Here is a 26,121-nt window from a genome sequence, read left to right as displayed (position 1 = left end):
CGTGGTTTTTTTTTGTTTGTTTGTTTTTTATTGGTGATGTTATTTACAGGAGTCACACTCACATGTCTGCTTTCAGCTCTTAGTAACACAGATAATACTTCTATTGCTCATTGCACATACCATCAAATGTAGGATTGTATTAGCCTACCTAATTGAAGCAAAAAGTGCAAAAACACTCATCTTCTTAACCTCCACTTACACTATTTTTTTTTTTTTAGTTTGTTTTAGTATAAAAACCCACCGACGTCCGTATTAAGGTAAAATTGGTCTCGTTAGTGTAAACATGTTTGTTCAATATAAAAATCTATTGAAAAATGAGGGCGAAAGGTGCACCGGATTTGGAAAAAAAACCCATCTGCGGCACACCCTTGGGTGCAAATACAATGTTAAATAAGGAGAAAACGGAGGTTCTATCAACATATTTAGATCTTTTCCAGTTCCTTCAAGAGCTCCCCGAAACTCGTCACGTACCACGAGCTCCTCTCCTTCACCTGCGGCCGCACCACGTTCCCGCCAAATCCCACGAAGGCGCTCTGAAAAACACGAGAGAGTCTCAGCACGACGCAGCCTGAGGGAATGCATCGATTCAAAACTTGGGACTTTCAAGCATCTTGAGATATTTTCTGAATCTGTCTACGTGATATGGCCACTAGGCGTGACCGTCGTGAGTAGAGGTTGGACGCTCACAGCAGGGGGGCAGGCCTCCAGGTCCGTGGCTCCGTCTCCGACCATCACCACGGTCTTGAAGCCGTACTGTTCCTTCAGCATGCTGATGACTTTTCCTTTCCCGCCGCTCTCCGCTGTGGGCTGACTCTCATCGAAACCCGCGTACTCCCCTGCAGCGTGGCGATCGCACGTTTAAAAACATTAAGAGGACATTAACGGACTGCAAAATAAGACGACGATTGGGGAAACTTGTCAAATTGCCAAAACGTTGGGAGGAGTTTTCTCCGGGCAAAGCTAAGATGGATTATGTTCCTGAAAATGACACTTTATAGGTCCAGAGCACACTTTAAATATAGACACGCCCATCGGGCTGCACTCGTGTGAGAGCAAAAACAAACTGTGGGCGGGTGCGTCTTATACCGTTGAAGTAGAACTTGAGCCTGTTGGCGTAGACGTGGTGCAGAGGGATATTTAGCTGAGTGGCCACGTGTTCCACAATACAGCGGAAGCCACCTGAAATGAGGAACACCTTTATGTTGCGCTCGTGCAGACGATCCACAAGCTCCCTTCAAGAAGAGAAGATAGACAGTTATCAACAGTTGAACGAGAGTTTGATACACTCAACATAAAATATGTCAAAAAAAGTATTATTCATTTCCATATTTAAGTATATATTCACTTATGTCAGCATTTATATATTTCTCTATTAATGGTGTAGGTGGTCCTAACATCAATCTAAAGCCAGACCGGTTACATCAGACCAGGTTATGTTAATATAAGCCAATAGGAATAAATAAATAAATGTAAAAGCCTATTAAACTTTATAATTACAGTCGATGTATGTTTTGCGACAAAACCGCTGTTTAGCTACAAGAATTTACCTGCACTAAAAATGTTAACGCAAAAGACTAGAAAAAATATTTGTCATATATTAACATCTAGAAATGACCAGGGAATTTTTGGATTCTCTTTGTGATCAATGTGAACACGTTTCTGTCCCCAGACATTGTTATTAGTACGCCACCAGTCATCTTTTGTTCGAACATTCCAGAGCGAAATCATCCCTAAATATGATGTAATTTATTCTTCTGTCTCCTGAACACCTTGAAAATTGGATAATGATTGAACGTTTTGCGTCTTTCTGAGACAAACACAACACTGGTCACTGAATGAGTGGTGACCTGTTGTTCGCACACTCACCTGACACCTGGAGTCAGCTGTGGAGGATGGTCCGTGATCAGCTTGTTGACTTGTTCTCTGGAACACCGGATGATGGAGAGACGCTCGGTCAGGGCTTTCTTAAACGTCATTGAGCCTCCCATCGCTTTGCGAGTCCTAAAAAGGGAAACACGACACAAGTTGCAAACCAGTTCAGTAACTCTATTGCAGATAAATGTGCCAAAAACAGGTTTCCGTTGAATGTGATGGTAAAAGCAGACCACGTACATCTCAGTGACTGCGTCTCCCACTCCACAGAACTTGGCGAGTTCATCGATGCCTTCTTCTTTGATGACCGTGCTGTCCACGTCAAAACAAACTGCGTCTGCTCTCCTGAACAGCTCCTTTGTCTGAGAAGGACTGGTCATCTTGCTGGGGGGGGGGGGGGGGGGGGGGGGGGGAATAAAAAAACAAACTGGACTAGGTCATCAGCGGTGGTGTTGAACAGCATTTACAAAGTCACACGTGTTCAGGAGGAAAGGAGTTGGTGACATAATGTGGCCACTCTGGGAAGCCATCTGAGGGCAGATCTCGTGGTCATTAGCTGGATCATGTGTTGTATTTGTTGGTTTAATGTGCAGCTGCCTGACTGAACTCAAGCCCTGCATGCAGTGGATGTCTTTCATCCAGTGGGGCAGCAAACGCATCTATTCACTGAAATACCCACATGCAAAGGTCTCTGCATCAACAGAGATCCAGTCAAGTAAGCGCAAGTCCCTGCCAACAATGCGTTATGTAAAGAAGCCTAAACAAACTAGGTGAGGCCGGGGATGGACATCTCCTGGCTGGATTGCGTCACCTCACCGTGCACACTGCTCAACATCCAGGCGAGCATCGAAGACAAAAAAAAACAACTAAAGAATATATAAGAATCGTGAAAGTCGACCCAGCAGGCGCCCTCTGTGCGTTTACAGTGGAAGGTTACAGCTGCAGGCGACTGGGATCAAAATGTGACGGAGCGCGGAGCGCGGAGAGCCGGGCTGCGCGCTCTACCTGCCCGGTGCGGCTCAATCTGAGCGCCGCTCTGCTGCTCTCCGCCGCGAACAACCCGCGTCCCGACGCAGAAAATCTGTATTTATGGAGATTTAAAGCAAAGTTGTCCTTACTGGTAATTCCGGAGTTGATAAGGCACGATGAGCTGCTTCAGCATGAGAGCGGGACCCCTATGGAGAATGGATGGACTCACCGACTAGGAAGAACGGCGCTGAATGGCGGACCAATCAGATCGAAGCAGCGCAGGCCCCGCCCATCACCACGAGCCCCGCTGCCATGACGACACCAACCGGCGGAGTGGAGCTCGCGGTGGCTGGGACATGTTGTCCCCTCCCCGGAGCGCAGCTGGGGCGGGTACAGTACAGCGGGAGGGAGGCCGGCGGGTGGGGTTTGGGTGGGGGTGGGGGGGTACAGTACATGGAGCTCCTCCCTCCACTGCCGCTCGGCCAGAGGCCATTCTGCCTCAAGGTGACCCGCTGTACTCGGAGAAGACGTCCCCCTACTTTAAAGGCAGAATGTGCTACTTTGGATTATTTAATCCCACTACAGAGACACACAGCCTCCATCCCAGGCAAACAGGAGCACAGAAAGCTGCATAACAAAAAGACTACAGTTAAAGTGCTGATTAAACTTCTTGAATACTTCGCTATGAAAATAAAATAAAATAAAATTAATGGTTTTGAAAAGCACTGCGCTAATAAACCAAAAAAAAAAGAAAAATCTACAATTATCTTAACATGAGGGGGGTTTTCTTCACCCTGAATTAATTGTTTCGGCATTTTCTTTCCGCCTTTTTACAAACTAACTGGTAAATTGTTGATATTGACGGAATATGTATTTATAAAATCAAAAGCGTCTTCAAATGTCACAATACCACAGATGATGCTGCTCAAAAAATAACTCCTTTTAAACACACTTATGGACTCACTGTCAATTAACCTGGTTGCTTTTAGAATAAATTAGATCAGACTTTATTAATCCCGCGCCGGGGAAATTCAGTCATCACAGCAGCAGTTTCAAATTGCACAAAATAGTTAGACAGTATAGTTACACAAGTTAAAGACAGTATAGTTACACAATGTATATCTAGATGCTCTACCAGATACTTAGATAAGTTATATCACTGTGTGTGTGAATTTCCTCACTCGATCATTGCCTCAGATTCAGAACAAGCAAACTGTATAACATCACACTTTCAACATCTAATATACGATGTGCTATTGAGTACACAATATGGTCTGATGTGATTTACAAAGTTTTGCATCTATGTTTTATTTACTTTGAGTATGAATGTTGTGGCTCTGTTAGCTCAGTGTCTCGGAAAAGACGCTTATCATACTCTCACTTTATCACAACATAGAGTGTATAGCACTTTTTACACAAGTCAATAAGTACTTAACATTGTTACACAATGTGAAACAGGTCTTTTTTTGGCAAGCTGTAAATTATACTTCATTGGTTATTTTGGGGGTGATTTACTCCGTGTCCTACCACATTAGAATTTATGTGAAATATTGTTAAAACACTTCATGAACACATGCCTGCTGTCACACTGAGTTGAACGTTTTATCTGTGGTTTTCAATTCGGATAAAAGCAGCCATACATGCCGGAGACATGTGCACACACCTCAACACACACCAGATAACATTTCCAACCACAATACTGGGACCTCTCCCAAGAAACGTGGCCTGTGGCCATACTTGCATCTGCCTCAGCAACATCTCCATCAACTCCACAATTTACAGTTTGGATAAGCAAATCTAAGATTATGATTACAGTTTTAATACCATGATAATAAATTGATCTGTTGTCCCCTCTGTTGACTAAACAATTAGTGCTCACCCATAGTTATCACCATGCTGCAACAACTAATGAAAACCTGCAGTTTCAAATACAGTCCTCATTTTAAATTGGAAAGATGAAATGCATTAAGGTCAATTTAGGGTAAATGTTTTTATCTCTGGAGTGACAGAAAAGTGGATGTAGTCAATCAGGAAAGGAAAATCATTCAGAATGAACAAAGTGATCAGAAGTACTCAGATTACCCAACCATCCTCTGAGCACAATGTCAGCTTACCAAAGAAACAACTGTTTGGAGAAACAATGGAGGTGTGATGACATCAGCAAATTCAATGAATTAACTGGAATGAGATGCAAACAGAGAAAGGCACAGCTCTTACACAGATCACGAGGATCACACGCTTGCAAATTAAATGACGGCTGAATGTTTCCTGGGGTGGAGCCACAGTGCCTGGGGACTCCTGAGACAGTGGATCTCCATGTGAAAAGCTTTGACAATGTAGATAACTAAACAATGACAGACGAAATCACACAAACTGATCAGCAGCTCAACTGGACAAATAGCCACTTTGTACTGATAAAAAGAAAAAATGGTAGATTTATGTTTGCATACAGTGACAAAATATTCAGGTGAGACACCACACCTTATCATCGTTATTCACACTTTTACATGTTACACTTCTATTGAGATGTTAAAAAGGTTGATTTGACCGGTTTCATTTTAGATTGTTTTGGATGGGAAACTATGGCCAATGTGTGCGGCGACAAAAAGTTAATAATAACAGAGCTCAACTAACAAAAGACTCTATGAGAATTATGGCAGCTTATTGTATGAGAAGAGCTTATTGTATATATTTTTTCAAACTGGCTTATATTTGATATTTGTTACCTTGAAAGTAATTTGCTTTGGTTGCTTTTGATATCTAGTTCAAAGTTATCCTTATTGAAACCAATAATTTGTTTATTTTTGGAAATTGGCTTGTGTGCTGATGGGCGTAGGGGAAACTTAGAATGTTAAGACAACTGTGCTGCAGTGTCACTGGTGATTCCTCCTCTAATTGTGTAAGTTTTACCAACATCACAATAAAGCCAAATTTGTATAATCTAAATTTGACAACCTCAAAGCAAACACAGCCTGGCCACTGGTACAAACTGACACACAGGGTCTCATTAGATTTAAGTGAACATGCTGATCTCATCCAAATTATCACTGTGATTTGCCCAGTTAAGGAGGCTTTTTATTTGATGACATAACATTTCATCTTATGGTATTGTTATTGGCTCCACCTGTCTGTTTGCTTGTTTGTATTACACATATTTTGCCCCCTCTGCGAACCTTGTCCTCGGGCTTGCCCTCATTGTCTTTCACGTGCCTTGCAGCAGGGGGCGCTGATGTCCCTTTTCAAATAAACCGTAGAAGAAGACTTGTACTAGCCGGACGACGCTAACATTGCAGCTATCCACGGTGCAGAGGAGGGAGCAGGCGGTCGTCTCATTTATCCGAACGTTTGTGAAGTTTTGTCTCTCCAGAGAAGGTGGCAGAATGAACGAGCGCTGAATCCTGAACTGGAGATGTTAAAGCTGCAGGTAAGTCACGCCTTGAAGATCCAAAATAACGTTTTCTCTTTGGGGCTCGAGCGCGTGGAACACACGTGGATGAATCGTGTTACACTTATGCTTAAAATCTAAAATATACTGCTATTCCATTTAAAGTACAGTCTGCAATTCGAATAGAAAACGTTTTACAAATGAAATGTTGCACAGTTTGGTGATGCAAGCAGATTAGAGTGTTGGTGGCCTTCATTTCTTAGTCTCAATGGAGTTCACACACAGTGATGGCTCATAGACCCTGAAGATTACTGTGTCCACGATGTTTTGTGATTGTTGTGCAGGATGGCGCTGGAGGAGACCCCTTCCTGAAAACCCTCAGACCTTCAGATGTGAGGTAAAGTCGAAAACATCTGAACACACGCGATTCAACTTGTGCTGCTTTGACTAATAACCAGAAAGTGGTAATGATCCAATCTCTTGTCTGTTGAACACAAATGTGAAAGCATGGACGAATTCTGTTTTACTCTTGACATAGTAAACACAGTCAGACACCATGCTAAATGATAGATTTCACATACTGACTCTTTAACAAGATAAGAGTGCTTTTTATGTGCCTCATTCTTTTGTCAGAGTGAATACAATGTTATTAGCTCATGTACAGCCACAACCAAACCATTTTGATAAAGCATATATATATTCATAAATGCATGAAAAAATTGCCATTTTATTGTTCTCCACTGTTAATAGCTGGTCTTTAATTTGCAGTTTGTGTGAATATCTGTAGGATCACAGACTCAGGTGTTGGTCTGAGTGACCTGCAGACATGAAGAGCATCCTGAGAATGGTATGTTTACTCTCCCTGTTCCCAAACAACATGCTTCTTCTGCTTAGCACTTATTGTTGAGGCATGGAAGAATTCTGCTCCAGCTGATCTGTGCTGAAAACAGTCAGACACCATGCAACAGAAAAGTCTCCTTCCTGCTGAATGAGCAGACGAGTGCCTCTGATGGCCTCATCCAGCTGCACGGGTTTGAGTACAAGTGTCCGACTGGCTATTCATGAGTTTCTATTGACTATTTTTTTGTTTGGAGGGTTTTCCCCAAATAATGATAAAGTATTTCTATTCTGTTTTGCAGGGAGGACGAGGGTGGACTGTGGGAAACCTATGGTGGTAACTATGATCAGTCTCCAAATGTTTCTTTTGTTTTTCTACCCACAGCAGTATCCGGTAAATTAACACATTACGCCTGAATGTTGTTCTCTGCACCCCGAGTCATTCAGATGGAATTGTACCAGTTTTTCTTTTCAAATAAAAATACATTAAAATGTCTTGTTGTGGTTTCTTTTAAACAGATTAGAGCCTTGACGACACTCGGCAGCTCAAAAACCGTTTTAAATGAAACACGTCTGCTTTAAGTTGAATGTGGTTTAATAAATAATTTCCCTAGCAAACAACAAAGTGCTCTCGTGTTTTAAACTTCCCAGTTAGACTGTCAGTGCATTTCAAGTTTGCAGGTTTACGGTTTCATAGTCTTCTTAACTAGACTGTCGGGTTGCACACGTCGTACAGCCAAGGTTACATAGATCTGACACGTTACATAAATTCCAACCTATATTCTGCTCTGGGAGCACACTGCTAATATTACACAGGACAAGGTTAACATGGGTTGATTACTGAGAGGTTACATTAAAAAGTTTATGCAGTGAAACGGCAAAAAAGTTTTCACCTGATTCACCATTGAGAGAATTAAGTTAAATATACATCAGGGAGACGTGACTGAAGATTTCTTGTTTCCAGTTCTTGAGGTAAATCAGTCCCACTCCTGTCCAAAAATCGCAATCCAAAAAGTAAGCTTAAATGACTTCCAGTTAATTTCTCCTTCTGAAACGATGTAAAGAGTGCAAAGTGTTTCTCATCTGTCCCTCCGGGCTCGTTACCAGATGTTTTGCACGGGCTCGTCGGCCTCGGCCGCGATGGACAGGAGGATGGCTTTGGGAGTGTTCTCGAAGAGTGCGGCTCTGTTCTGAGTCTGGCCCTTCTTCACCCAGTGGCCGTAGATCTTGAAGGCGCAGGCGTCGATGAGCTTGCGGATGGGCTTCACGGCGTACGGGTCGCTCTTGATCACGTCTTTGGTGACGGGCTTGGCGCGGCGGTAGTTGCAGTAGATTCGCATCGTAGCGAGCACGGTCATGCAGATGACCTGAGGAAGAGCAAATTAAAAGCTTAGTGGAAAGGATTCTACTATTGGAGACTTTATCAAATGTTTCATTCTTGAGATATTGAGACGGCCCCTTCAGGTTGAAGTTAAAACACAAGTTGCACTTAAGTCAGAAGGTCAAATGAGCACATTCAGGAAAATTGTTGGTCTCACCTTGAACCGTCGGTAGGGAGTAAACTGTCTCACTTCGTCCACCACGTACTGTGAAAAGAAGGAGTGGTTGAGAACTTCCCGGACTGTGTAACGCTGCTTTGGGTCCACCACCAGCATCCGAGAGATCTGAAGGAGTCACAACAAATGTTCCAGGAATTAATGGAGTTAACCCATAATCAACTGGGGTGAGCTCTCGTGTGCTTCAACCCTGAACCCACCAAGTCTTTAACTGTGTCTGATCGGTCCTCCCACTCCGGGGAGGAGAAGTCGTACTTCCCGGACAAGATCATGCGCAGCATCAGCACCTGTTTGCGGTGCCAGAAGGGCGGCGAGCCCGCGAGCAGCGTGTACATGATGACGCCTGAGCTCCATCTGCAAACAGCAGCCACCAGACAAGAGGATTTCCCACAATGCATACAGCCATGTGACAACACACAGGAACGCTGAGTACAAGACCACTTCAGTTACATCAAACAGAAGTTCACCGATGGCATAGAGTGCAGGTACGAGGGTTTATGACCGCCAACAAAAACCTTCAGGAACCGATTACAACTCTTCCAGGAGTGGAAGCAATGAACTACAAATATCCACATAACTAATCAAGTAGTATTGAAGTGACGCTGCTTTTAAAATAGTTGAACACAGAGTACACCCACAATTAGAATTTTAAAGATGTAAAATCCTTGTGTTATATCTACTTATATTCATAAAGAGATTTCTGTTTTTTTAAATGTACTTCATATTGATATACTGGCTTCAATCGCAGACAGGTCATGGAGGTAAATTGAAAAAAAAAAACGGCTGCTTTTGCCAAGACATCAAAACACAATCTATTATTTCTTGGCAGAACCTGTTTTGTTTTACTGTTCGGTTTGTCTTTGTTCCACTTTTATCACCAAGGCTTAATGTGTTTGTAAAGTTTGTATGCGTGATATTTAGAAAAGTGGCTTCATCATCTCACATGTCCACAGCTGTGTCGTATCCTGTGTGTCCTGCATCCATGGAGCACTCGATGATCTCTGGAGCCAGGTAACCCGGCGTGCCGCATACCTCTGCAATACACAGCCACACAGAAACAACGGAAGCGGTTACATATAGAACGTTACACTCTGTAAAAGTCTATTTTATGTCTTTTTTTCTTTTTGCTGAGAGCCAGGACTTGGTCGTGTGTATGGAAGCATATGTATACTGACAATAAAAGGATTCTAATTTTGAAAGCGTTATGGTTGACAGGAGTAAATAAATGTCCAAAACAAGCTCAGTCTGGTTACAAGCTTCAGAAAAAGAAAAGAGTGAGACTTAATATAATGACGATTAAGTGTAAAGATGGTTTCTAATAAGGACGTTACAAAAGAAGTACCTTATTAATTTACTTTATTATTGCAACTTAAAAAACCTGCTTGAATGCACTCAGATCCATAAAGATCTCATACCTACAGAGACTATCCAGTTAGTATATCAATATTATTTACCTGCATTCATGAAAACAAAAGGGAACATTTCAATACGAAGCCTGATGACAGTTTTTAAGTTCTCTTATTCCAGTTGAGTCCAAAAGGTGTGCACATCCCACCGAAGTCCATCTCCAGCCTACTGGATGTCATCTGTGTTTACATTTTTACCAACTAAACTCAACGAAAAGCATTTTGTGACATTGGACTTGCCAGTTCCCTCTAATGATCCGGAGCTTTCTGAGAAGTCTGAAAGGTCAACGTGCAGCGACAGTCTGGGACTGCAGCAAATAGATCCCAGTGTCCTGTTTCTTAACCTTTTGTAAGAGCGGCTCAGGGAGCAACGGAGCATGTTGTGCAACCAGAGCCTCTGCTGACCACCGACAGCTGGTGGGCCCAGAGCGGCACTGGAGCGTGTAAATACAGGAACTTTAATAGTGAAGGAGACTCTGAGCGTACAAAGTGTCTAATTCTTGCTGGGATCTGATGTCTTGGTTGGCTTCCTCTCGACTCTCACACAAAGTGGCTGAACTGTGACTGTCCAGCATGGATTGTTGAGTCTTTTCTCACCTTTCATCTTCTGTCCGGGCTGCATCTGCACAGCAAAGCCAAAGTCTGTGAGTTTGATGTTCGTGTGGTCGTCTAAGAGGATGTTCTCAGGCTTCAGGTCCCGGTGGACGATGTTCTGTGCGTGGAGAAACTGCACCACCTCCAGCAGAGCACGCATGATCTTCCTGAAACAAACACACACACACATTAGTCAAAGTCTGAACATCGTCAGAACTCACCAGTTTTGTCTTCATCATGACGCCTGACCTGGTTTCCTTCTCACTCAGAGTAACTTTCTCTGTCAGGTAGTCAAAAAGTTCACCTTTCTTCATCCTGGGGAAAGGAAATAAAACTTGTGCTTATCGTTTGGGGGTAAAAAGGTGGAATTTTGAGTCCTGTACACCTTTACTTACAGGTCAAAGACCAGGAAGAAGAAGGCTTTGGATTCGAAGCAGTCTTTAAGCTGGACTGGAGAGTAGAGTCACTCAATGAATGGATCAGCTGAGAGACAGAGAGTCTGAAATCTACACCGCGATCGATCGATCTTACTGATGTTGTCCTGGCCGCAGACTTTCTTGAGGATGTCGATCTCCTTCGCCGTGGCCTCTCTGATCTCCTGCATCTCCTGCGGAGTCATCTTGTCGGAGGGGGTGATGTCAATGATCTTCACCGCGTACTCCTGAGACGTCCGCTTGTCGACGCAGCGACGCACTACGCTGCTCACTCCCCTGAAGGGAAAAACACGCAGAACAGTAGATTTGTCGGTTTGTGTTTGTAGAGCTGGATGTCATATATATATATATATATATATATAAAAGGTAATGTTTTGCACCCCCAAAGCTTTACTTGCATATTTCAATAAGGCAAAGCGATTGCTTTTATAGAATCTTATCAGCTTGACACAGTATAAATCCCAACAAACGTAACAGAGATTAAGATTTAGTGCTATGGTAAGTTTTTACAAGGAAATATCTGTGACGCGCTACAGGATGGATGTCGACGCAAAAAAGATATAAAGAAAAGCAACAATATATATTGAGACATCTTTCTTTTATATTCCTTACTTCATCGAAAGCGAGATACAACCCGAAGGTCACCAGTCCATCACAGCGCAAACAACGGAGAGAATAAAAACCTTTAATCATCAACTCACCACAAATAAAATTCAAACCTATACATGCACAACTGCAAAGTTCCAAACTGCTCTCAAGCTCAAACTCGTGCTAGTCTCACAGGAAAGCGAAATTATAAACCACCACGCCCGTGAGCGGCCTCGCTTTGATACTACATGTTATATGATGCAATTATATGAGCTCTGCATAATGAATTGTAACAGAAAGAAAGCATGAATAAACCACAGCATATCTACAAGACAAGAGGGCAAATATTAAAACCTGTATAAAACACAGAGACACAATAAATTTAGGAAATGTTCATTTCTTCTTCAGACTCTCAGAAAGTGAAAACATTTAAACACAATTAAATCGACGCGTACAATTATTGTAAAACACGCTGAGGCAACAATCTGGCCTGGTAATAAAAAGTAAAGTTGAGATTCATATTTTTCTTCCAGTATATTTGTCCATGTAAGATAAAATAAGCACGTCGTCCTCACAGAGTGAGACTGTGGAACTCACAGATGTTGATCTCTCTGTAGCTGCTTTCAAAAAATTTGTAGTGAATAGACATTTAGTGCCAAAATTCAATTTGAAATGACAAACGAAACTCTAATCTTATCTAGATGTAAACTATGCATCACATCCTACGTTTTCACACCCTCTACCCTTCCACTGCACTGCATCAATGTTGAGCTTCTGACCCCAATAAGCAGATAGGCCCCCACAAAAAGGAAGAAAACTATTAAAGTAAAATACTACTGAAAGACTGTTGTTGTGTTTTTTCCTCAACATGAAGGTAAAGTATGTTTGGTGACTCCAGACAGATTTTACCTGGGGTGACAGGGGCAAAATGGCTGTTTTGTTCAGAACTTAAACAATGTGGCTGTGACTGCACTTGGGCGTAACATTAATATAAAATATCATATCAAATACGAGCAGCAGTTTAAGTATAAAAAGAGCAGCAACTTTGTAAAATCCATATTTGCGAGAGAGGATGGTTCATTGAGTTAAACCCTTCCTGGCTGTCAGTCTGTCACATAGGGGACAGAGCAATCTCTGGTCACTATTTAGCCTCAGGTGCATGTTTTTGGACTGCAGGAGGAAACCAGAACACACAAAGACTTGGTGGTCGACACAGAAGCGGAGCTGACTTGTGGCTCTGTTTGTGCAGGCGACTGAAACGTGTGGAGAATACTAGCTGCAGGAGCACATTGTCCACATCCGCTGACCTCTTGACCCGCATTGGTGGGGGGGAGAAAAAAAAAAAAAGTTACGTAATCCACGAGCGTGACTGAACCTTTGTCAGACTCCAAGTTAATGAGCGCGGCCTCCTCGGACACCGACACTTATGTAACAGCCCCCTCGTCTGATGGCTGGAGGGGAATGACAACGAGCTGGTTCTCACTCAAACAATTCAACCGTGTTTGTACCCCGAGTGGCAGCTGCTCCAACTGAGGTCTAAATTAAGCTTGACAATTGCTTGCAATGTTCAAATAGACTCCAGAAATTGAGGTTATGAGAATATTCACCGGTCTAATAATATTTATGTGATTTAGTTTTTTTCCCCCCCAAAGGAAAATTATGTGTAGAATTCATATTCAATACATTTCGGTGACGGGTGTTTAGAGAACGGACCTTCCCAGAATCTCCTTCGGCTCATATTTGTCGTAGAACTCCTTCGCTCCCACCCAGTCAGGGATCTCCTCCTCTTTAGTCATGATGGAGCAAAGCTGGTTTCACCACCGAATGTACACCACTTGCTCTCCTCTTACAGGCTGTGGACAGAAGACACTTTGAATGACACCGACCTCAACATGCGTTCACAATAGAAAACGAAGTAATTTCAATGTGATAGTGTCACTATATACGTATATGTTAAGTACAGCTATAGATAGAAATGTGCACAGGGTTTGCAATGTGACACTATTTAAATTTTTTATCTGCACACGTTCCAGAGATAATCTCTGAAGGAGATCTCCGGGGGGACTTTTATCAAAGCTCGGACTTCTAACCCGTCGACGTGTTGCTGTGTCACACATTAAACAGGCATCGTGGTGACAAATCGAAGCAGTAAACTGACGCAAACATTCAGAGTAATTCAAGCCGAGACAAATACATCAAGGGCAGACAATAGACACAATCACAAGGCGATCATGATTTCAATGAATTAAATCATGTCGTGAATAAAACAGTGTTCGGTCTGCTCTCGTTTTTTTACAAAGTGTACTTTCAAGTTTTATAGTTTAAAAAGTAAACAATCCTGTTTCCAGGGACGGGCTCGGGCTCTCGCAGTAAAACACAGCTGACTTGACTATATTTGGTAAGTTCTACCTTTCCAAACTAATGATAGCAGGCTGATGGCAATCACATAATACTGAAACATGGAGATAGGAGTTATCTGTGGGACCTGGCAGTGCGTGCCACTTATCATTTAAACTTCCTTTAACAACAGAAACACTGGTATTTGTTCTTTAACTGAACATCTTTCACTCTCAGTCCAAGCAACAATTTGTTTGGACGTTTCAAACATTGAGAACTATTTTACACCATAGTTGATATAGAACTAGAAGCTATAAATGGCATTACATCCAATGTGAATAAATCTATTTGATGTAGTGTGAGAAATAACATGACACTGCAATGGAAGAAGGTGTGACAACTATGTTGTTCCACTTTCAACAAACATCCAGAGAGATACGTGACATAATGACACTAATGTTGGTAAATAATTAGATTTAACATGTGAGAAACTACATTGTGTGTGTAAATCGGCTGCAAACTAAATGCCACTGCCAACACAGCATGCCACCATGTGAGTTGCCTTCAGGTCGCTGTTTGACCTTCCCTTTCAGACCGGCGGTGGCAAATAAAATAGTTATTAAAAAAAAAAAGAGTGGAAGAACGCAGGCAGGGAGAACTCACCGAGGATCCATGACGAGGTGAGGAGGCGCTTTTAGTCTGTGTTCCCGGGGAGGAGGTGAGAGGACGAGGGGCTGCAGTCAGTCAGTCAGTCAGTCAGTGGAGCAGCGGCTCCTCCTGCCATGTTGCGAAGGGTGAGCTCTAATGTCAGACGCCAAAAATAAAAAAACAGCAGAGCGGGAGCTCAGCACAGTGTGTCCGCACAGACCGAGAGAGAGAGGAGGAGGAGGAGGAGGAGGAGGGTAACACTGCAGGCTGCTTTTAGAGACGCCAACGTTACTCCACATGCAGAGGATCGGACTGAGTGACAGGACAGGTGCTGCCGCACCAGCAACACACTCTGGTGCAGTGGGTGTCACTCCCACCTCGCTGGGAAATGATCCCTGGTTCGATTCCAGGCTGGAGTTGGCTTGTCTGTGTGGAGGAGTTTGCATGTTGTCCCCGTGCCTGCAAAGGGGTTTTCTTTCCTCCCATACCTAGATTGAAATTAAAAACGGATAATTGTTCCCTTGTGCATTCTCGTGAGGTCACTCACTGTGACCTGTCCAGGATGTTCTGTCTCGGTTCCAGCCACCAGAACCCGAGAAGTTGACACATCCCCTGAAAAATGTTTTTCAATTTCTTCTGCTTCAGGCTTTTTGGGGGTGTGAGTTCTCTGTGAGCACTGATGAACTGTCTCTAGATGGACTCCAGCTTCCTGAAACACTGACATGATAAGGATAGTAGTGGTCTCCAACCCTGGACGTTTCAGCTCCTGACATGCCTCTAATGATGTCATCTCCACACTCCCAACCTAACTGTCACTGCCACTGCAGCCCTGAAGCCTGGAGGACAGCAGCTCTCCAGCACCAGGGTTGGAGAACGACGGAAGAAGGAAAATGCAGATGAAACTGGAAGTGCTTCAATAATATAATCAGTCTGAGGAGGCAGTGTGTTTATGATCCAAGTGCTTTATTAGTTTCACACTAGTTACAAGCAGAATGTGGTCATCTGGAATCCAGAAGATGGAAAATTGTGTTTATTACCCGAGAAATCCTGAGCTAATGAGAAGAGTCTTAAATTGAAAGCACAGACACTACAACTGACAATCAACTCAAAACACGGCAAAATATATAAACAGTATTTATAAGACTAGGATTACAAGCGCTGCAGAAATAATTTATGCTGTTTGATGTGCCGACTCTCAAAATAACTCGTGTGTATTGTTTGATTTCTGTTGAATGACGCCCTCTCAGTATCCAGAAGATGTGCGATCGGCTCTCTGCAGGTTTTTGTCTCCATCTCATGACAGGCCTGCGGAGGAGAGAAAGTTTCAAACATTTAGAAGACACCAGGTGGCATATTTAATAAAAGTCCTTGTCAACATAAAATAAGCTGAAGCAGACGGGAAGGCATTGGCGCTGCTCCCCCTTGTGGTCAGTTTGAACACTGCAACACTTCAAAATAATGCAAAGTCACAGCAGCTGCTCATGAAATACTCATCTGGGAGCACGTTGAGGTCACTGGACTGAACTGGTGAAATAAAAAGCCTAAATTGTGCTGGAGTCTAATTAGTCTGCATGCCTAATTTCAAACGTTAAAACAAAAGAAGGAAACAGACATATTAAGTGAAATATTTGACTTGATTTAGGAAATACTGTCTTTACATACTCTGCACGCTGGTTATGAATTCTTCTGCCAAGAGAAGTAAAGTTACCTAAAAATAATATCAACTCATTCATTTCAGTATATCAAAGTACTTGTGGAGAAATATTGCTCCTTTTCATGATGCGTTTCTTTACTGGGCTAAATGCATTTGTGACTATCATGATGTCTTTAGCAGGTAATGGGATGGAACCGCTTATAAAATGTATAATGCATAACTATGTTGGTCGTCAGCACACAAAGCAAATGCACGGGGAGCCGTTTCTGTCACGGCGGCTGTTTGTCGCGCGATACTTCAATCGTACCACTTCAGTGTTGCTTTGGAGACAGACGGAGACCTGCGGCTCATCGAGGAGTCTCAGCCGATTGGTTTGATTTGTTTAAACATTTATTATAACTACATCAAACCTGAACAAAGTTTTAAAGTACCAATAACAAGACTGCAGAGATGATATACAGAAGAACACACACACACACTTTCCACTCACCGTTGGCAAACTTGCACTGTCTGAGCACATCACTGAAGCCCTCGCAGAGCTTCAGGTCGCTCTGGTTTTGGGCGCAATCGATGAACTGCCTGAGTTCGTAGGAGCAGGCCTGCTGCTGCTGAGGGACCTCAGCCTGTTGGTACATAGACTGTGGCTGCTGCTGGTACATGGGCTGGGCTTGATAAGGCTCCTGGAATACACAAAACACACGTTTCATCTGCTGTATCGCACAAGACAGAAGGTATGTTTGTGTAAACACCAAAGGTTTCTTTCAGCTTGTAGAACCATAATAAAACAGATGGCCAGTCCTTCCGATAATTAAAAAAAAACAAGGTTCTATCACCCCATAGAACACTGGAAGGCCTCACACAGTGGCCAGCCAAAACATCACATATAAAGAACTCAATACCTACTGTGGATGTGCTTGTGTGAAGGAAGTTTATATGAACAAGAGGCATATCTTTGAAGTGTTCAGTATCAGTGCATTCCATAACTTAATTAACTTAACAGGCTACTGGACATTTAACAAAATCCTCTGCAGGCTTTAGCTGGTTATTACATCTTACATCTTACATCCATCTTCAACCGGACCTAAACAGGACATATTATAGAGGATACACCAAACACATTATTAGTCTATCATGAGGCCATAAATACTAGACCAAGTAATTACAAGTGAAAGCATTCACACGTTTGATTACAAAATAAAAATGTGTTTTCTTTTCTTGTTTTGTGTAATTGACAACCAGCCACCTAAGATGCAGACACACTAATCTTCCTTGATACTATTCCGGTCTTGCGGTTGGCTGAACTTCGGTTTACCTGGTATGTGACATCAGGCTTGGCAGGCTCTGAATGTCCTCCACCAAATCCTCCGGTCATCGCATGGCCAATGGTGTGGCCCACCGCCGAGCCCACGGCCACGCCGGCGGCTGTCGTCGCCATCTGGGCGAACATGCCCGGCTGCCTGGGCGCCGCCGCCGGGGCACCCACAGCAGACGCAGGTGCCTGCATTGGAACCGGGGCGTGAGAAGGAGGGGGTGCAGCTCGTGCCATGGGGCGAGGAGGAGGGGGTGCCCGGCTGTAAAGACAAGGTGTTGATTATTACATACATTTCAATCCAACAACTGACATGAAATGTTGAGGCTGATATCTACGATTTAAAACCGGCATATATTTGAACATTTTTACTTTTTACCGGTCGCTTTCAGTCTCAATTTTTAGGACTGTGCTGAGACAAATCTGGGTTTTTAGGTGAAACATCACTGATAAGACTTTCAGAAAAGGGTACACACACACGATGAACAACAGTTTCATCAAAAGTTCATAAATGTATTATTTTACAGATTTTAGAATTTCCTTTCGTGTACAAAATGCACCTGCACAGGGAGGGAGTAACAACATCTTTATAAAGTGCTGGAAACAATGATAAATAAAAGGACAGGTTTGAAAGTCTGAGTATATCTAGTGTGTGACAGTGTGGTGAACCGTGACATTTAAGGTCAGTGGAAGTTGTTTATGTATCTTTTTGAGGTATTTAGTCTAGTTCTACTGCATTGATCCGCAGATTAAATAAACAAATATAGACGGTTCTTCCAATGTTTGATCGTGGCGGTGGAGCCTGCCAAACATAGAGATCTGAAGGCAGTAACAGATGACTAATGTCATTATTATACTTATCAACATGGCGGCATTGTGGAAGAAACAAGCCGTTTAGTTACGACATCATATGTGCGCAACAGTATAATAACATTTTCCTTGATCAAAGTGTTATATACTTTGGTTATGTTTGGTGTAGCTGTACGTTAAAGCGAACACGTGTTTGATTTGTGTAAGTTTGATCACAGAACTGAGAAAACAAAAAACACGTGACGATTAAACACGGGCCTGAATACGCGTTTCCACTACTTCTATACAAACACAACACTTCATGTATAGAACAGAGAAGGTATACATAATAAAAAAAGAAGGCACCTGGAGTGTTTATAGATAATTTACAGCCGTTCATCGCCAGTTCAGTCAGGTTATCTAAACGTTAGCTTAAGCTATCGCACACACCATTCTCAACATTTCAACATCTTCTGAGACATAAATTAGAATCTTTAGATGTTACCTGGCTGGGGGAGCCATCCTGGAGGTCCTGCTTCTGCTTCCTCGAGGCATTTTAAACAAAACACGTAGTTTTCAGCGAGTTTCTACAGGACAATGTTACTGTGCTCCTAACGGGTGATTACGACCTTTGGATAATCCGGAACTTTCCGAGTGTTACATCATTTGTCCCCCGACTAACTTCCGGTGTGACGTCGACAGCAGACACGATTCTAAAATAATGTTATAAAAAAAGTTTCAACTTATACTTTATTTAATTTCACATTATGTTGGTAATTACACGTTTATTATACTATTCCTATAAATACTGGATTATTCACAAATGTTGGTATATGTGTCTATCCGTGCAATGTATTGAACATAGGCCAGCGTTCTACGTTTTGTCTTTGAAATAGTTGGTAAAATCTTTAAATTATTCATGTGACTCTTGCTACAAATATAAGTTATCTACCCTTTCAGTTAGTCAGGGAAAAGTATTTAAAGTAGCATTACAATTTATATCAGCATACAATGGATAAAGTAAAGTAAGGAGGTCAATAATTCATTGTTAAATTATTCTGTTTTTCCTCTCTTTTTAGTATCCCTTAATCCCAACCAATAAAGACGAATAAATGGGGCAGTTAAAGAGGAGATTTTCCTCTTCACCATTGACTCCTATGTTTGTTGAATTCATTTTATCTATGTAATTATATCAGTTGTTCTCAGATGACCGTGTTAAATGACGCAATTCTGTAATGTAATAGGCATTCTTCAACAGAATGAAATTACTTTTGAAACTTTATTTTATTCGCCCTTTTTGTGTCTTTCATACTCATCTCACAGTGGTCATTTGGATTTTCATCATTATTTCATTTATCACTGGTCTCTTCACTTCCAGATAACTTGCAATGTAGCTACAACAAGAACTTATGCAACACTGTGGTTGACATATCCCTGTCCAATCTAAGCAATTGTTTGATATATATATATATATATATATATATAAACTAATTCTAAGCATTTTGCATTTTAAAACTTTCAACAGTCTGTGTTCAGCTCTTAGTAACATATAAAGCTCTCCAAACATCACCATTCTTCACTTTTTACACAAAATGCCAACTTTTCTGGAACTTGTGGAAATGCAAATACTTGACTTTCAGGTTAAATTGATGGCACGAGTGACTTACATTGAAAAACTCGTATTGGTCAGGCAAATGTAGGTGACATAAACACTGGAAATAAAAGTTACTATAGCAACGTCCTTATTTTCTGGTGCAAGATGTTGAGCTTTAGACATCTAGAACCACTATATCTTTATGTCCACTTCTATTTGATGAGTTTATCAGCTCTTAGCTGACGTGGAGGCAGATTCAATAGATCAGTAAATGTGTTCATTGTTACTCACAAAAAGAAATAAAGTAATACATACAGCCACCATTTTCTAAACTAAACTACCCTACAATAGTCACTGTTTTAAATTCTAAATTGAAATTAAATACATATTTACACAAAATAACAAGGAGTCTTTCTTTCAATGGTTTATTCTTGGACAAAGTGATTTATAAATGGGGAAATAATACATAAAAATCCTAATTATAATAAATAATTTTCTGTCAGGTTTATTCACATGAACCAAAATTTGATACAAAAATATCTGCTCTTATGCCCATATGTGATAGCAGCTGCTTCCAAACCCTCAGATATATACATCTGCTGTAACTACAAATTATTAGATTTAAAATTATAGAACTTTGTCATACATGGCATCCCATAATCCTCAAAGAACAATGACCACTTCTTCTCTAGTGGTGCTGTAAAGCTCAAAACTAAGACAAAAGCTCAAAACTAATCTCTTTTCCCCCTCTTCTTCTTGTCTGAAAATTTCTGCCGCTGGTGTCCACCTCCCCGACCCCCCTTGTGTCCTTTGGCTTTCCTCTCCTCCCATCGGGGCATCGGTGGCTCGATCTCCCCGGGTCGTCCTCCTCTGTCCGGTACGCTGCCCATCAACATCTAGTGGGACCAAATAAAATCGTAACATTTGTTTCGTGTTGGAGTCAGAAACAACGGAAACAAAATAAACTTAGTTTATGGTCGTACTTTGTAGACGGGGGTGCTCGTTCCAGCTTTGATTGGATCAATGCAGGACTGATCCGTTCTGGCAGCCAGCAGAAAGGACGGGGACACCTTAGTGGAGCCAGCGAGCGACGCGAGAGGAGGAACTGAGTCCAGTGCTGCTCTGCGCTCCTGAAATAAAGTGAACCGAGATGTTGGATTTCACTACAACTCTATGAAAGCCACAGGAGACTTAGATCTGCACATATCTCTACCTCTAACCCTTGCCCTCTACCTTCCTGCATGATCTCCGACAGTGAAGCTAGAAGTTCGTGGTGTGAACCTCCTGCCCTGATCCGACTGCAGCGAGTGGAGTTATGACTATAATTGCATGTTGGTCTCTTATTCTTTTCTCTCCTTCTTTCCCCAACTGGAACAGCAGAAAGTTTCCATCTCTGAGTCGGGTTCTGCAAAGGCTTTTTTTTTTTCCTATCAAAGGGGAGTTTTTCCTTTTCACCCTCACGCAAAACTTCCTAATGTGGAATTTTGGAGTTTTTTCAGTAAAAGTGCGATGAGATGAATGTGTTGTATTTGGCCCTATAGATATAAAACCTGTCAAATAATCAAAGGCACACATATCAGTTATTTGGGGAATATTTGTTTCAATCATGGAGCAAACATAAGAAGAACTGAATATTTTAAAAACCTCTCCATATACTACAGTCCACCCAAACACTATAACTTCACCATTGTTAAGAGGTCAAATCAAACCTCTCTCTTAATCTCAAGCAACGTTGACCCTGACCTCCTCCATGGATGGGATGTCTTTACATAGTTCAACCTCATGATGGCGACACAGTCACTCAGAAACACCATGATTCCAGGCAAATAGCTGCAAATGCAGGTCGATTTATAAATTGGTTTGCCATTTCTGAATTATATCATGGAAAAATGGAACTGGATCAACAGAGGAATTATCTGGATATTATGGAATATATCTGAAAAACAGAGTAATTAGTGATTAACTCTAAAACACTGGCCAACAGTAAAGCCATTTCTGTACCGACTATTACAATTCTGTTGGCATCTTCTGAATGCATTGGCGGCTAAACTCTTTTATTTTTGAGCCCAATGAGATTAAAAAGACAGCCTGGAGACCACCTCTGTGATCTCTGTAGTACCCAGAGAAAATCCATAAAGAAGAACATCAAACGATGCCACTCCCAAAATTACAACCAAATATATGTGCTGGATATCAAAGGTTGTTCTTCCTACAATGGAATGTAGGATGGGCAAAAGCACAATGGATTAGTTGAGACAGTGGACAACTGCCAGAAAGAATAGCATAAAGGACTGTATTGTGTTTTTGAAATAGTCTCTAGTGGTCCTCACCAAGGGAAGCAAATAAATAACATGCAGACACAAGCATACCAGTGTTCTGCTAAATTTTGAGTCGTTTTGTGCAGCAGTACAAGCTGTTATAAGTACTTGCTGCATGTGAAGATGAACATCTTACCTTGGCCAATCATAAACAATGACAAACAAATGAATCTATCTTTTCTGATGGCCCTGCTGTTAGACTGAGCTTGTACTGAAAGTTGCAGTGATCTAACATGCTTACCGTCTGTTTTTCTCCCCAGGCAAAAGACTCGAGTGTAACCTGAAAGCGTTTGATCATCATTTGTCTGCGACACCGGTAGTCTGCCGACAGCATTTCATTGATCTTTTTCACTCGCTCCTGCAAAACGGAGTAAATAAAGACACTCGTTGGAAAGTTAATGTTTAATGATGAGCCACCAGCCGTGTAAACTTACCCACTGCGCCGCGCTGAGGCTGCTGTTCAGAAGAGGGTCCGTGACGGCTGCAGGTAGATTCGAAAGCCTCGCCTCCACCTTCATCAAAACAGCTTTTAGAAAATCCTTCGGAACTCCTCAGACAATTGAGGTCGAGGCAAACCAACAAGATGAACACTGTTAAAGCGACAATACCTCGCTCAGCACATCTTCAAACGGAGAGGAGGTATCCATGTTGAGGGGGTGCAGAAGTAAAACCCACTCTGCCTGCATCTCAGCCTTCCTTTTGTCCGACACATCATCATCTTCATCTTCCTGACAGACGTCCTCACGGCTCAGGTCTCTCACTCTCTGTTCCCTGTCACACTCTCCTGCCGACTTAGAATCTTCAGGATGATGCTCTTTATACCTGAGGATGCGAGCTGCTTGCAACTCTGAAACAAGGAACTCTGCAGGATTGAAACAAATATATATATATTAGTATCACAGCAACAAATACTCGATTGAAAAAGAAGAAAGTCATAACGACAACAGCATCCATAAGACTCTCGTATCTCACCGGTGACCTTGCTGAGGGCGGACGGTCCGAGCACGTCGGACGTTAGTGCGGCCAGAGGAGACGACATGTCTGACAGTAAAGTTCTCAACTCTCCCACCAGCAGGACGTCGCCTGTTGAAGTGGAGGCTAAGAAAAGGGGAAACAAGACAATCCTTAAGGTGCGTCGCATGTGACTCTAGAAACTATTAAAAGCCAAAGAAGCAGAGATATTTTGTAAATAAATACAGTAGAAGGCTAATTAACAATTCAGAGAAAAGTTTACTGTTTATCTTAGGGCTGTTTATCTTTATTGATGGCACTGTACCTCATTTTTTACCGCCGGCTTTTAACTTGCCGTTTTCACATCTTACTTGTTTGTACAAAGCAACCGCTGCAATTGATGGTCAAATATATTGTTATTGTCAACATCTTTTTTTGTTTTCATTGCATGCTTCTTATCCCCCATCGTTCTTCTCCTCTCATGAGCAATGACACTTTGCCTTTGTTCTTTGTTCTTGCCTTGCGTAGTGTGACTCGCCCCATATCAAGCATAAACAAAACAATCTAGTCATTTCCAACCTTAGCCTGAACCCTAAAAAGATCACAGAGGAAAGCCTTCAAATCACTTAGGTGTGTATTGCCATCGCTTGAGACGTCAACTTGATTGATCTTCTTCGTATTAGATATTAAGATCTGTGTTACTTTAACAACTAATCATCTCTTGATGCTTTTTATGTGTTCTGTCTAATTATTTCTATTTACAGGCAGAACTTAAGGTGGATCTCTCTTATTGGATCAAAATATATATGGTCCAATTGAAATGTGTGGTGAGTGAATAAACACACTTGCTGAATTGGAACAAAACAAGCTGAAATGTGGTTTACTGATATCTCATTAGACATTTCCTGTTGTTTTAATAACCTGACAGTAAAGGTGTAGGCAGCAGCCTCCACGTGTCCTTGGCTGTGGTCTCACCTCCGAGCTCCGGACAGGTGGTCCTGAGCTCCTCGCGCAGCCAGGTGAGCAGAGGACACGGCAGCTCATCACACCGGCAGCGCGAGAGGCACGCGCCCCGGTACCTGAGCAGGAAGGAGGAGTCGCGACAGGTGAATTTTACCTGACATCGTAAAATCACACATTCACACTTAGAATGGAGAGTTTTACGTTTATGAATTCAGAGGCGATTTGTACTTTGACAGCAGCAGCTGCGTTAAATTGGTTACCATAACAACGCCGGTGCCGATAAACGTACTGTAAAACACTTAAATGTTGTTTACCCGAGAGATTTCAGGGCTGATATCGTCCCCGCGCTTCTCTCCATCACTGTGAAGGTAAACGTTGGATCCACCGCCTCAAACTCCAAGATTGTTTACGGTTTGCGCCTCGTCTGCTCTGGCTTCCGTGTTTACATGTGAGACACACAGCAGCGCCCCCTGCTGGCCGGAGTGGACACAACCCGCTCCACTGCAGGTCCATTCAACGCAGTCACACCCACTGACCTTTGATTTCCCTCGTTGATTATTGACAGCTTCAGGTTGTAAAAGACAAACACTAAAAACACATGTATTGTCGTTACATTTGAACACAATGTAACGAGATTAGCTCTGGTCTCTACGTCTCCTCTGGTAATAGTCTATGTAGCATTCCATATTAATAAGACAATTTAACTCAGCCTAAGACACAAGACAATGTTATTTTTAAGTATCTAACATTCTACATTTTGGTTCCTTTTCCTTAATGACTTGGTACATTAACTTTATAGTCAACCAATACGAAGTTACACTTTTCCAGTTGTGTCCATGAGGGGTCACCAGAGATCTGTTTTAGGCTGGTGTCCAAGGAGTTATTCACTCTGTGTATACGTTGTGCAGACTATGATGCAAATAGAGACTGCTTCATGACTCATAGTTGTCATGTGAGGATAGAAGTATCGATGAATGACTGATTAGATATTTAGGGAATTATTAGTGTCTACTTTTCTCTAGGAAAAGAAGGTCCAGTTATAAACCCCAGAAGAAAGAAATGCTTAGGTGAGACAGAAAAGATGGACAGCCCCAGGAAGAATGCTACAGAATTTCTTCATTTGATTTACTTTAATCCCACATTAGAAGAATAACACTTGGTAACCGAGAGCCGAATGGAGAATTTATAAGAAAAGAAAAAGAAATAGAAGTGACCATAGAAAAAAGCTGTTCTCACGATGCACACAAACTTTCTTTGTTCTAACAATGCTACTCTATAGTAAATATTTTACTTTTGGAGAGCCTGTTTATTTTCCTTTTAAATTCCATTACATTTGTAAGGAATATGCATTCATGAGCTGAGAATATGGGTTGCATCCTCAAAAAACTTACCATCAATAGAAAAAAGCTTTTCAAAAAAATCGATTTTTAAAGGTTTTTACTATATGTCAGCAAAGAATGTTTCATAAATGAGTAAACGCATAAAACTATTCAGAAAATAATGTTTATATTTGTAATACAAAAGCAAAAAAAGCTGCAAAATGGTAAATACTGCTAACTAACTGATTGACTGACGAGGATATTGAGAAGTGAATGTACTGTTGAGAGGCTGTACGGTTGTTGTTAATATATTTCATTTAATAGTCCCGGTCCAGGTCCAGGCTTTCTTTATGGGGTTTGCATGTTCTCTCTGTGCATGCAGGGATTTTACTCAGTTAAAAAAACATGCATTTGAGAGTAATTAGTCATTGAAAGTTGCCCCTTGGTGTGAATGTGTTTGTGTGTTCGTCTATGCGTTTACCCTGTGATGGACTGCTGACCTGTCCAGAGTGTCCCCTCCCTTCACCCACAGTCATCCGAGACTCAGCCCTGCGACCCTGAGTTGGACGAAACACCACAGAAGACGGATGGAGGTAAA

General features: G+C 42.0%; 4 protein-coding genes and 1 long non-coding RNA gene across 5 annotated transcripts; 1 reads left to right on the top strand and 4 right to left on the bottom strand.

The window, feature by feature from the left end:
- Window positions 1-32: 32 nt before the first annotated feature.
- On the bottom strand, window positions 33-3,082 carry psph (phosphoserine phosphatase). The gene is made up of 6 exons (XM_080459114.1): window positions 2,991-3,082; window positions 2,113-2,256; window positions 1,867-2,001; window positions 1,087-1,232; window positions 688-836; window positions 33-533 (listed from the first exon to the last, which is right to left on the bottom strand). Exons 1-6 carry the CDS (start codon window positions 3,032-3,034, stop codon window positions 423-425), a joined length of 729 nt encoding a protein of 242 aa, XP_080315240.1. The 5' UTR covers window positions 3,035-3,082; the 3' UTR covers window positions 33-422.
- Window positions 3,083-6,093: 3,011 nt separating this feature from the next.
- LOC308106943 lies at window positions 6,094-7,496 on the top strand. Its single transcript, XR_013935178.1, has 4 exons — window positions 6,094-6,265; window positions 6,571-6,623; window positions 7,014-7,073; window positions 7,366-7,496. It is a non-coding gene; the product is annotated as an uncharacterized lncRNA (long non-coding RNA).
- On the bottom strand, window positions 6,818-14,988 carry phkg1a (phosphorylase kinase, gamma 1a (muscle)). The gene is made up of 10 exons (XM_080458986.1): window positions 14,642-14,988; window positions 13,355-13,494; window positions 11,151-11,329; window positions 11,015-11,069; window positions 10,869-10,934; window positions 10,623-10,786; window positions 9,563-9,653; window positions 8,820-8,973; window positions 8,602-8,727; window positions 6,818-8,430 (listed from the first exon to the last, which is right to left on the bottom strand). The coding sequence occupies exons 2-10, from the start codon at window positions 13,435-13,437 to the stop codon at window positions 8,164-8,166; spliced, it is 1,185 nt and encodes a 394-aa protein (XP_080315112.1). The 5' UTR covers window positions 13,438-13,494; window positions 14,642-14,988; the 3' UTR covers window positions 6,818-8,163.
- Window positions 14,989-15,568: 580 nt separating this feature from the next.
- Window positions 15,569-19,050, bottom strand: chchd2 (coiled-coil-helix-coiled-coil-helix domain containing 2). The gene is made up of 4 exons (XM_080459843.1): window positions 18,884-19,050; window positions 17,593-17,851; window positions 16,771-16,960; window positions 15,569-15,931 (listed from the first exon to the last, which is right to left on the bottom strand). Exons 1-4 carry the CDS (start codon window positions 18,931-18,933, stop codon window positions 15,921-15,923), a joined length of 510 nt encoding a protein of 169 aa, XP_080315969.1. The 5' UTR covers window positions 18,934-19,050; the 3' UTR covers window positions 15,569-15,920.
- Window positions 19,051-20,378: 1,328 nt separating this feature from the next.
- LOC308107107 (protein FAM98A) lies at window positions 20,379-24,674 on the bottom strand. The gene is made up of 8 exons (XM_080459232.1): window positions 24,519-24,674; window positions 24,217-24,320; window positions 23,263-23,388; window positions 22,899-23,152; window positions 22,725-22,802; window positions 22,532-22,648; window positions 20,956-21,102; window positions 20,379-20,868 (listed from the first exon to the last, which is right to left on the bottom strand). Exons 1-8 carry the CDS (start codon window positions 24,560-24,562, stop codon window positions 20,704-20,706), a joined length of 1,035 nt encoding a protein of 344 aa, XP_080315358.1. The 5' UTR covers window positions 24,563-24,674; the 3' UTR covers window positions 20,379-20,703.
- Window positions 24,675-26,121: the final 1,447 nt, after the last annotated feature.

The sequence above is a fragment of the Lipophrys pholis genome, assembly GCF_963383615.2.
Source record: "Lipophrys pholis genome assembly, chromosome: 3".
Lineage (NCBI taxonomy): Eukaryota > Metazoa > Chordata > Actinopteri > Blenniiformes > Blenniidae > Lipophrys > Lipophrys pholis.
This window is presented reverse-complemented; position numbering and strand designations above follow the sequence as displayed.